The sequence below is a fragment of the Sturnira hondurensis genome, unplaced genomic scaffold (genome assembly GCF_014824575.4).
Source record: "Sturnira hondurensis isolate 20B ecotype Veracruz unplaced genomic scaffold, ASM1482457v3 Scaffold0006413, whole genome shotgun sequence".
NCBI lineage: Eukaryota > Metazoa > Chordata > Mammalia > Chiroptera > Phyllostomidae > Sturnira > Sturnira hondurensis.
The window spans coordinates 35,513,940-35,526,755 of NW_028079044.1; the positions used below are offsets into that span (position 1 = coordinate 35,513,940).

Consider the following 12,816-nt stretch of genomic DNA (forward strand, 5'->3'; position numbering starts at 1 on the left):
TATGGTTATTATTGCAAACTATGCCATAACAGCACAGCTCTCAGTGAAAGAAGATATGAATTTTCAAAATATATAATATTCTTCTATTTTTACACAAGACAACTAATATAATTATACACACACATATATGTATATATAAAGAAACAAAATATGAACTAATATAGAGAACAAAGGACAAAGTGTATTTAAGTATATTTTTCAATTTTTGTGTTTTGTTTGAATTAAATGTATTATAATGTCCAGAATGGTGCAGAAATTCCTCAAAGCAGTTGTGTATTTTTCAAATTATCACTGTACATGTAGAAATTATCCAGCCATGAAGAATGACCTATAAACTAAGCCATCTGCAAATAATTTCTAAAGTAAAAAAACATGCTAACCATGCAGAAAATAAGTAACAAAATTACCATAAAATACCAGTTTAATATCTTTGAAAATAAAATGATTCTCTAAATGTATTTATATTTTAATTTCAAAAATGATTTTATTGCACAAATTGATTTCTATTGCACAATAGAAAACCTGAGGTATTTTTTACTGAAATGATACTTAGAGTAGAAAATTTTTACAATATGATTTTTCCCATTTACAAGTACACAAGTGATTTCTGATTATTATTGGAAATGTTGAAATGAAGATTAGCGATAACAAGGTCAACATCACTTTAAGCTATACATTGTTAACATAGTTTAATGAAATTCCAGAATTCCAGTTCTGTTTATATTCACATTCATAATTTCAACCTCCCTTCCTGTGAGAACAGAATAATTGTCTCTTCTAAGAAAAGAGCTATTTCTTCACTTGGTTTTCAATTTGCATGCCTCTCCTTCTCACCACTTGTGCCATTAATTATTCTTTCTCTCCCATCAATATTCAACCTGCCATTTCTAAGCTGGAAGCTAAAGTGGTATTAACCCACCTATTAGGAAGTTGAAAAAATTATGTTTCTATAATTTATTCTAAGGGGATGATAAATTACCTTATTTTAAAACGATTTTGTTTCTGGTTCAAAATTTCATTGATAAGTTGTGTAGACATTTTAGAAGATTTTCAACATACACCAAAACTTTTCTTCAACAGAGAATAAAAGATGTTCCTTTTCCATGGGTTGCTCATTTCATTGTTCTTATAAAATTAATGTCATTCCTGTGCAAAGACAGTACTAGCAGAACCGAGTCTGTGTTCAATGTTAGGAAAGTCTAACTCAGCATTCACACACCTTCATATTTCAGTCTAATCTAAAGCCTTCTTTGCACCTTTGGTTATGAGCAAGTTGGATACTGTTTCTGGGCATCTTGGTTTGTGCAATTTAAAAGCCATTTAGTACCTCAGTCAACACTGAAACTGACTACCACCCTTTTACTCCCCAGCCAATCAGCCCTTTGTGTACAATTCAAAGTATTGCTGGACAGTGATGTTGCTAACCATTCCCATCTCTCCAATACTTCATTTCACTTCAACTTAAATCATATCACTAGGAATAAGTCCTACTACTTATGGTTTTAATTCATATATTTATACACTTCTATGAAAGAACACAGTAAGTTGAGAAATGGATCAATTCCAAATGGGGTAATATCATGGAAAAAGAGAACAATACAAAAGGAATGGATTACTTAGGAAAAAAACAACAGAAGAGTGCTAGATGAGTACATTTTTTTTTTCTTTTTTGTTTGTTAGTTTATTTTGTTCATTAGATCCCACATATGAGTGAAATCATCTAGTATTTGCCTTTATCTGACTGGCTTATGTCACTTAATGTAATACTCTTGAGATCCATCCCCGCTGACCCAAAAGGTAATATCCCCTTCTTTTTTTGCAGCCAAATAGTATTCCATTATGCAAATATACCACAGTTTTTTTTTGTCCACTTAACTACTGATGGGCGCTTGGCCTGCTTCCAAATGTTGGCTATTGTAAATAACGCGGCAATGTATATTCAATGCATATAGTCTTTCGAATTAGTGTTTTAGGTTTCTTCTTAGGTGAGCTCATTGATCTGGATTTTCATATTGAGAACAGTTCTTCATTAATTGAATAGTTAACTAAGCAAAAGCAAAAGCCATTAAAATAGTTATAATTCAATACATTCAGGAAAAAAATGTAGAATGATTATTATCACAAGTCCTTTATTTTAACTTCCAAAGTTAACTGTGTTTAATCCTTCAGAATTCTTGAAAATTCTTGCTTATTACAACTGACAAAAAAAATCAAGATTTTAAAATTCAGTATAATTGTGAAAAAAGACAACACAAGTTGTTACTTTATCTTGATACTTACTGCTTTTTCTCTGGAGTCTACAAAATACATTCTTGCCACTGGGTGCTATCTTTTCTTTGGTTGTATTTTATTTGCATCTTATGTTCAACATTTCCTAGATCAAATTGAGTCTTAATTGAACATAATTTTATTTTATAATTGTTTAACCCTTGATAAACAGTGTTTTTACACTATAAGTAAAGTATCATACAGCTCCATAACCATGTTATAAAGTAAGAAAAAAGGCACAGGGTAAAATAATGATATTATTCAATGGGAAAAATAAATTAGTAAAGAGTCCTTTTTACTATTCACAGTAATAAGAGTTAGGAACTGACATAATATTCAAAAAATTCACAATATAAACAAACACTTAAGAACCAAAATAAAGTATATTTAAAAATCGAAACAAAAACTTTTCTTTAAACATTTTATTTATTTATTTTTAGAGAGAAGGGAAGGGAGGGAGAAAGAGAGGGAGATAAACATCAATGTGTGGTTGCCTCTCGAATGCCCCCTACTGGGAACCTGACCTGACCCACAACCCAGGCATGTGCCCTGACTGGGAATCAAACCAGAGAATCTTTCCATTTGCAGGCTGACAGTCAATCCACAGAGCTACACCAGCCAGGGCTCTAAACTCAATTTTTCACATTCAGTTTACCAACATTATAACACATTGAGGAAAATTTTAACTAGATTGTATTAGATTATCTCTAGTTGCATTAAAGCTGTAACATTTCATGAATCAATATGCTTTTTATTAAAATAAATCTGCCAGAACAAATATACCTTCAATATTTTATCATGTTTTTATGCTCTTGTAACTCTGATGAATAAAGTGTCTAACTTTTAAGTTTAATGTGTTTAACTTTTAAACCATTCTCATTTAACATAAATAACTGTGCCATAAGGCATTTCTTCTAATATGTATACCATAAAATTACATAATCCTGATTAAAATAAAAATCTAATTAATGTTTCTTCTTGCAGTAAAAATAACTTTCCAGTAAAGATTAAAACTAAAAACAAGAGATAGTGGATTAATGAATGGTCGGCAAGTCTCAGTATCTGCTTTCTGAATTGCAGAGAGTAACATGGAAATTATCAGGTAACTTCTGAGGTTTACTTCCCAGGTATAAAATTCAAGAAGGCTACAATAATAGCTATTGTAATGAAATACAAATAGTTATATAAAATGTTATCCGAGGGTGTGTGATAATAAAGGATATGTCTGTGATTCTAAATTGGTCTATGGATTATTTTAATTTTAAATGAAAAATAAGTCCCACGCATTCTACAAGGATAGGACATGCAATGACACTGTAGCTCAGCTAGGAATTAGACGTTTTACCATAATTGTTAGGGGAGACATGTTCCTGCATGTATCACCCTTCCCCTGCCTCTGTGCTATCTCTCCCTCAACTCCGAAGTAAACTGAAGATTATAAAGCATGGAACTAGAGATTAACAAATCACCTGTATCATACTCTTACTCTCAGAATCACAAAGCAGAGAAGAGTTCCACATGATTTCTACACAAGTAGAAACCAGTGAGTGAACTGCTACCTTAAAGCTACCACCGATTGTATTTGAGAAGTTAAACTTAGAGAAACACAATTATATTATTTTAGATTTTTTTGAAGAATTCCAAATTCTGTCATGGTCAAACTGGTGCCCAGCATGTCAGATTAGTGAGTGCAGGAGTATGAACTCGTGAGGAGTTAAAGACATTTGTGCACGTGGAATACAAAGTCTGGAGCTGAGGGAAATCTACAGGACAACCCCACAGACAGCAGACAGGCAGACAGGGGTACACCAGGATAAGGCAGGCTGGTGTGGATGCAAAGCCTGGAGAGACTGGTTGACATTTGCAGTGTGGTTACAAATACCATGGCGTTTGCCTGGACTCTGGCAGTGGGTGCAGAAGTAGCTAAGCATTCAAGCAACAGGTGTCAGCAAATCACAAAATACAAGCGCCAGCAGTCATTCTACAGCAGATGGTTCTCTGCCTTTTCTTAACGGCTAAAACAGCAGTTTGCCAACTCTGTTGGGCATTCCAGGTTGCCTCAGTGAATGGACACACTGGGGCTGGAGTGTGCTTTAAATTTTTGAAGAAAACACAGACATCTGTCATTCATTGTGCAAATTACTGGCTCAAGATAGTTCAGCATTAGGTCACTCTGTTTCTTTCACTGACATCATGTGTTTGCCAAGCTGGATTTTCAGCAGATGTGTGATAAACAGCAAGTACCACACCCTTTCACTGGGAACAGGAATGAGAGTAGTGACACCCAATCTAATTCCAAGTCGTGAGAAGTTATGCAGTGCCCAACAGTGACTAGTTGTTAGAACATGAAACTCTAAGACAAACTATGTAACAAATGCATGCGTTAGGTTTGTCTTTGGGCCTGAGGAGATGTGAAAAAAAAGGACTGAAATACTAAGAGCACTGTGATCCTAAACTACTGGGAATTTTTTATTGTGCTAAAACATTAACTCCATTGGATAGGTCTATTCCTCTTTGTACAGCATTGTTTTTCAAAGTGTGTCCTGAAGGGGGGGTTGTTACTTACTCAGACGTACTGACCACACTCAAATGCCTAAAGGTGAAGATCAACAAACTGAATTTTTACATTGAAAATTCTAGATAATTCCAAGCAATGAAGAGGTTTGAACTTGAGAAACTTCGTGGTTAGCCGGGAATATAGCAATAACCACTTCGTGGTTAGCCCTGAGTATAGCAATAAAGCAAGTACTTGGTGTGAATGTATTTTAGAAATAAGAGCTATTATTAGCTATCACATGAAAAGCTCTACAGAGTTTCCATATTGCTTTCAGGATAACGTGTAAGATCTCTGCCATATAAAACAAAGGGCCACTCATGGTCTGGCTGCTTCCTACCTTTTCAACCTTCTCTTCTACAACATGCACCCATCTCCATCATGGCGACCTCTGTGATCTCTTCTCACACATACACACACCACACCCTCCAACAGCAGAATTCAGGTACAGACTCCTGTCCTTCAAATCCAAATGCCATGATTTTCACTTAGTGCATGATGATAAATTAATAATTTAATTTCCAAAGATGCTCTCTGATGTTATCCAATTTGATATTTGAAAATGATGAATAGTTATTAATAGTAACATATCAATAGAATCTATCTGTTTTCGTTGTCAGTCACTGTGTCTTCATTTTCATGTTATTAGTTATTTTTAAAAATTTAAATTAAAATAAACTTTAACAATGTAATAAAACAAACAATTAAAAATCTTACCTAAAATCTGATCCAACTCTCTTCCCATTTTCCGGTTCACCTGGATCTGGACATAAATTGGAAGCTGTTTTAATACCGCCTTCATTTACTGTAACAACAGAAAAGAGAAAAAGACAGAATCAAAATGTATACAATTAGAAAATTAAGGATACTAATTTAAAAATTTACATAAAGTATATTCTTACATTTGTTATTACAATTTAAATATCAAACGTTAAAATATAATTCTATAACCCAGTAATGAATACAAACATTGTTTATATTTTGGATCTGTAAGTAATTCAGTTTGATATGCCAATTCAATGCCATATTAATACGAATATTAATATTATTATTAATAATATTAATATTAATATTAATATTAACACTTCAATAGTGAACACTTAATTTTTCATTACTATCAAAATTGTGAAATCTCTGGAAATGCACTCCCAGGGTATGGATGCCAGAGTTTCCATTATTACTGGTGGTAAAGAAGTCATCAGTTCTAATAGTGTCAACTGGGTACCTGTTATTTTTAAAGTTGCAATAGTTGAAAGCTGCAAAGTTGAAAAATGAGGCTCTATGGAAAAAGTTCAAGGTTACTAGTAGTTTTTATGAGATCTTTAACAAAGCAATTTTGCCTACAATGCCAAAGTAAAAAAACTATGGCACAAATTACCTAGTATGTCCTAGAATTACAACAATAAAAACTAAAATGACGGCTTTACCTTCTAGCAATTTTCATGATGTTTTACTTAACCACTGTACTCATCTTCAGTATTTTTTTTTCAGAATACCCAGTTAACAAAAGATTAATTAATGTGTTCAGTAAATGTGATCACATTGGATAAATAAATTCCCAAGGTAGAATTTTTAATGGGAAAATCATTAAGCCGGATAATTCGGAAACATCTGAGTGATATTGTTTTATAAATTCAATTGTATAGTGAATTGAAGAATAACTACTATTTTACTCATTTTGTAATTATATTTTATTGATTATGCTATTATAGTTGTCCCTATTTTTCCCCTTTGTCCCTCTCCTCCCAGCCCCTTCTCACTCCCTGAGACAGTCCCCACATCATCGTCCATGGCTATGGGTCATGCATATATGTTCTTTGGCTACTTACTCCCTTCACCTTCTTTCCACCTTCATCAGTTTAACTGCTTTGGCTTTGAGTGGTAAAAATGTAATGTGACATCTAGATGATGTGCTGTGGAGTTGTACACTTGAAACCAATATAACTGTATTAACCAATGGCACCCAGATCAATTTAATCATTTTAAGAAGAAAATAATAGGGTTTGAATAGAGATTGCAGAATGAAAAAAGTACAAAACCTGCAATGGTTCCCATCTTATACTATGGATCAGAATCACTATGGCGTTTTTTTTTTCTTTTTCGAAGAATAAAAATGAGTATGTCTACCTCTAGATATTCTACCGTTTATATTGTGGTAGGACCCCGGACATCATTTTGTTTGCTTATTTGTTTTTCATAATCCTCAAGGCAATTCTAATCTAAAGCCGATGTTGAGGACCACTGGATGCCTGCATCATTTAGTAAAGCCTGGTCAATATGCTCAAATCGATTTATCAGATAACAAGAGAGTCATCGGATCATGACCCAACAGTCTTGGCTCTAATAAAATTGAGACATTTTTAATTCCATATTATATTGTATTTTTGTTCCCTTCATTCTATAAAAAGCACTTTCCTAAATAGCCCCAGCAATACCCTTCTGCCAACTTTATTACCCATTCACTGGTCCCTGCAAATTCTGGGATATTAATGTGTCACTTGGTCTGTTGACTTGCTATTTAATTCCATTTACTTTTCTATCTGACTGTGTGTGAGCATGTTTGTTACTTTGGCTCATATCACATATAGGGGCAAAAGTCACTGACCCGTGTTGTCCATATTTTATATTTCTTTCATAGTCTGAAAAATTTCCTCTTTGTTAATGACTCCAAATCTATGATTTTGTCATCTTTTTCGAGTTCTTTTCCTGTTCTTTAATTGACTTAAGAAACCAAAAAAAAAAATTCCTAATATGATCTCATGTGCCTGCTCCTATTCATCCTAATCACAGATGCTTTTATGACTAGCATCATTCATCTCAAGCCTTCTTAAGTGAGAGAGGATGAAACTTCCTCAAACACAGTCTTATTACTGTTCAGTCTCCTGTAATTCTAGGTTTCTAGTATATCAATTATATTTCCTACTAGTCATCACAACACACCCACAACTCAAGTCCAACTGATTCTTTATCATCCTGCAGTTATACTGGTCAGCCTTCCTTATTCCATGCTTTGTCTCCATGTCTCCCTATTTTTTTCTCTCTAAATGCCAAAGTCCTATTTAATTTTCAAGACTCATCTCAGGTACCTTTTTAAAATAAAATACAATCTCTCTTTTCCCCAGGTTATTCAAACCCCCCCTTTTTACATAACATGACAATGTCATATTAATTTTAAAATTATTTTATCATATTATAAAAGAGTAATTTTACATTCTTCAGTCATATACACAAAAACATTATGTCCCTGATAAGGGTAAAAACATAATTATTTTAATATACTCACAATGCCTAAATAAGAGTTAGTAACTTCTCATTAAATATGTCCTAGTTATTTGATTAAACTATATTTGTATATTGTTTTCAATGAGTCATGTATTTTCTATAGGAAGCACCATCTTTCCTATTTATAATGGTTCTTGTAAATATTATTATAATATAATAATATTATATTATTAAAATGTGACTTTTAAAATGGAATAGAGGTAAGGAAAATAAGTGGCATGACTACACTTACCTACTTTATTATATTGCAATATATAACAGATTATAGTTTAATCTAGAAGCACTCTAGGAACACATTACTAAAAGTAAAAATAATAAAAATGGGTTTTTTCATTTCATTATTGCCTCAAAAAGTAAGTCTAGCTCATATCAATTTTTATAATAGCTAACACCCACATAGCACTATGATTGATCTTACATGTATTAACTCATTTAATCTTCATAACAATCTTAAGTGTCGCTACTAATATTATATACTTCCTACCGGTGAGGGAACTGAGACATGGAGAGGTTATAAATGTTTCCAAAGTCAGAGTGATAGTTAATGCTTTAGTCGAGGTTTAAACCTGGCAGATTGATTCAGGGAATTCTACTATTAACCCGTTAGCCCTATATCCTGTGTAGAAATCTCAGTAGGAAAAAACAGCATCCTTAATTAAAATTCAAAACACATTCAAGACACTTCATCTGAAAATGCAGAGAATAATCATACAATTTACCGTTTTCACTTAGTTCATCCCAGGTCTTATTATTTTAATTGTCAGATTATTTGTGTCTATTTGAGACTGTCCTTTAAACTGCTGTTTTTAAACACCTGTCATCTGGGGCAGGCCTCCCAATTTAAAATGTAAAGACAACAGAACACCTCTGTACAATCCATGTATTGAATGCTCATTAATTAAAACCATTTACCACAAAAAGGACAAAATGTATAATTGGCTATTTCTCTGATATTTAGATATTTTATAATTACTCATAGCTAATGATGCCAAGAAGTTCAAATGAAGTTAGTACTCATTTTAATCAGCTGCTTTCACTGTATAATGCTATTTAAGCAATCGAGCAGACTTATCACTTTTACTTCTTTTAATGTGAATAGGAACTTGCAGAGTGGTAAGAACCTATGCATTGCTTAAAAGTTTAAATGCATGGACAGGGTGATGTTTCCTGAAAAGAGCATCATTATGAGGGTAGGGTACCCTTTTGCTCTGATCTTTGGGATATTACTACTACTACTACTTCTACTACTGGAATCCTTTCCCCAGATGTCGATGGGAAAAAGAGAAAGGGACAAAACTGATAGCATTTAAAAAATTAAATTGTCATTTCACAGTATCATTAAAGTGTCTTTATTATATGTATTTATAAAATAGACTACATAAATCTTAATTTATCACATTACTGTATGTTACAGCTTGAAAACACTATACAATTAGTTGACAGCAAAGTATGGTATTGTCATTATAAACAAGTTATCTCAGTCTTTTAGTGTTATTTAGCATATTTTCTACTATAAGATAAAAATAAGTAGATTTATACCAAAATTCTCTTCCACATGATCTCATCCAACTAGTTACATTGCCACATTTCTTAGATTTTTTAATATTAGATTTTAATATTTTATGTCTCCATATTAGAGAAGCAGTGCTTTTGAATATTGCTCTGAACTCAAACATCATAGGTATTGGCAGACTGTTATTTTATACTAACTTCATGTTAGACACAGAGTTGCCTCTTAACTGACTTAGCTTCCCAGCAAAATTTTAGATCCTGGCCGCTGAGACAGCACTTTAGTCATTTACTCATTTCCCTTCTCCATGGTGCTGCCATGGAGGAATAGCTCAAATGGAACTGAGGAATGATGGAGAATGGGAATGAAGGCAAGCGTGGGTTTAATGATGGAATAATAAAAACAATAAATTGTGGGAACCTTACACTTTCTTTATAATTATACCTTACCATTCTAGAATAGCCTCATAGAAAAGTTGACAAAACTTCCAGTTCACTAAGCTCAACATTTTAAATTACAAAAACGTTTTTATTTTTATAATATTTTTCCTCTCATAGAAAATCTATTATTTTTGATGAAGAATAACAAAGGATAGACAGCGACTATTTAATTTCACACATTAAACTTAGAAAAAGATCAAAATTAACCATTTAAACAACCAAATGCTCCCTATGAAGACCACCTGCAGTTTTCTGAATCCTTTAGATTTTTTTTTTCAAGTTAAACTTGATCAGGCTGCTGTGGGGAGATGTGATTTGGCAACGTGCGTAGTCCATATCCTCCAAAGTTATGCCTCTTGCCCTGGCTGGTGTAGCTCAGTGGACTGAGCACGGGCCTGTGAAGCAAAGGGTTGCCAGTTCAATTCCCAGTCAGGGCGCATGCCTGGGTTGTGGGCCAGGTCCCCAGTGGGGGATACATGAGAGGCAGCCACACACTGATGTTTCTCTCCCATTCTTTCTCCTTCCCTTCCCCTCTCTCTATAAATAAATAAATAAAATATTTTTTCAGAAAGTTATGGCTCTTTCTCCCAGTGCCAGTAACAGAATTGTTGTTTTTACAAAGACTGCAAGCTTTACTATGTTTTTTTATTTGAAAGGGGTCAGATAAAAAATATCTTTTATAATTGTTTGACCCTGTGTTAAGTGATGTCCAGAAAATGAAGAACTGAATGATTACTTGATAATAGATACAGAATATTAACATTACTTAAAATAATACAACCTTTTTCTATAAACAACCTTTGAGCACATAATTTTGAAACTAGTTCTTAAATATTTGAGGTAAAGTTGTAGTAAAATAAAGTTGGCTTGTTATTTTGTGACTAGGGAAAAAATGGTATAATTTGTATTGATGGAAGGGAATTGTTTATATTCAACAATAAAAAAGTACAAAAGTAGTTTTCATTTCACATAAAATGCAATAGATAGATGTAATTTTTATTTTAGAATTACTAGGTAAATTCACATTTTGTTTTATGTTTATATTTTTTAGATCCAAGGTTTTCCCCCAGATGCCGTATCATGTCTGTTGCCTCTTGATCACCCTCACAAACCCTGTATAAAAACAATAAACATAATATGTGTGCTCACTAAGGCAGTATACTCAGTATAGAGAGTTACATGTATCTTAATACCTTAACAAATCTTATATACTTTAGTATAAATAGCTTGAAGTTCCCAGGACATCTAAAAGAATGAAGCATGCAGCATATAAAATAACATTAGTGTATCCAAAATAAGGAAAGGGTGAAACAGGCGTAGCATATAATTCTGCTAAGAATTCCAAATTAAATCTATTGGCTACATGAAATATTAGAAATAAAGGTAATAAATCTAATATTTAAGTCTGCCACCATCTAACATTTATTTCATGTTGACATGATGACATTTAATGTCAGAATAATTAAATCTGACTTTTTTCTATTAATATTTTCTATTGTAAAAATATCTTTCTAAAATATATCATATAATTCAGGGGTGTCCAACTTTTTGGTATCTCTTGGCCAAAATGGAAGAAGAGTTGTCTTGGACCACACATTAAATACACTGTGACACATAATCACAAAAATATCTCACACTGCTTTAAGTAAATTTACGATTTTGTGGTGGGCCATGTTCATAGCCATCCTGGGCTGCATGTAGCCCATAGGCCGTGGGTTGGACACTCCTGTGTGAAAAAAATACTGTAGCTCTATTTGTTTTTCTTAAAAACTGACATATCATATTGAGCATGCTATTCCCCAAATATAACAAGAAATAATTACAACACTAAATGTTTTAAAATGAACTGTTTATTGCTTTACAAACAGGTAATCCTATTTAATCAAGAATTTTCAATTGATATCTGTTATTTTTCATTTAGTATTTTCAAATCTAGCACATTTTTAAGTTAGGATGCTTAAAATGTTTTTAATATATAGGCTCCAAATTTGTTTCTTCATGATTGATGTAGCTGCTCAATTTGTCATTTTCTATTATAGGTAGAAATCTATGAATATGCAGGGAAAATATTTTTGATGTAATTATAATAAATTATTTTTGTTAAATAGTTATAAACTTATTTCATCAAATGATTTGGAATTAAATAAATTATTATTCTAAAAATATACCCTTGCTAAAATAACACATTATTTGCAATTACTAATCATATTTTCTATCAACATATTCTGCAAATCAGATGTTATATTATGAATGGCTACTTTCAAAATGTGTAATATCCATTTGTATGAATATAAAGACTGGAATTACTATAAACTATTGATTTATATTACAAAAATGCCTACCTTTCCTAAAACTTTTGTTTGTTTGTTGTAATAAAGATGAATTAATTAATTTGATGACTCTCAATCAGATTCATGGATGAATGACATAGTCAGTTCATGAAAGACTACCAACTTTAAAAGGTTTGAATATTCAAACTTAAATTAAGAACATTTTTTTTCTTAGATGAAAAATTACTATTACATTTTTCCTTAGAAAATTAGTGGGAAAATGTAGACATAATATTTATATTGTTCAAATAATAATTTGTACAAGAAACCACCAATTTGAGAAATTTCACTATTTTTTTTTAAATCTCCCATTCTGGAATTACAAAACTAGAATATTATCAATGCGCTAGTTCAAATTTGTTTACCTTTTGAAGTAAGCTGGGCTTGGACATTTACCATATGCATCCATTAACTCAGTACACATTTAAAAAC

The 12,816-nt window shown here is 32.3% G+C and overlaps 1 protein-coding gene across 3 annotated transcripts in view; it reads right to left on the bottom strand.

Moving 5' to 3' along the window:
• The window catches only part of CSMD3 (CUB and Sushi multiple domains 3), a 935,029-nt gene that overhangs the window by 549,874 nt on the left and 372,339 nt on the right, over window positions 1-12,816 (bottom strand). For all 3 annotated transcript variants that reach the window (XM_037048422.1, XM_037048421.1, XM_037048420.1), the window contains one exon: window positions 5,540-5,627. In XM_037048422.1, the coding sequence (XP_036904317.1) occupies window positions 5,540-5,627 (88 nt within the window). The remainder of the gene's footprint in view (window positions 1-5,539; window positions 5,628-12,816) is intronic.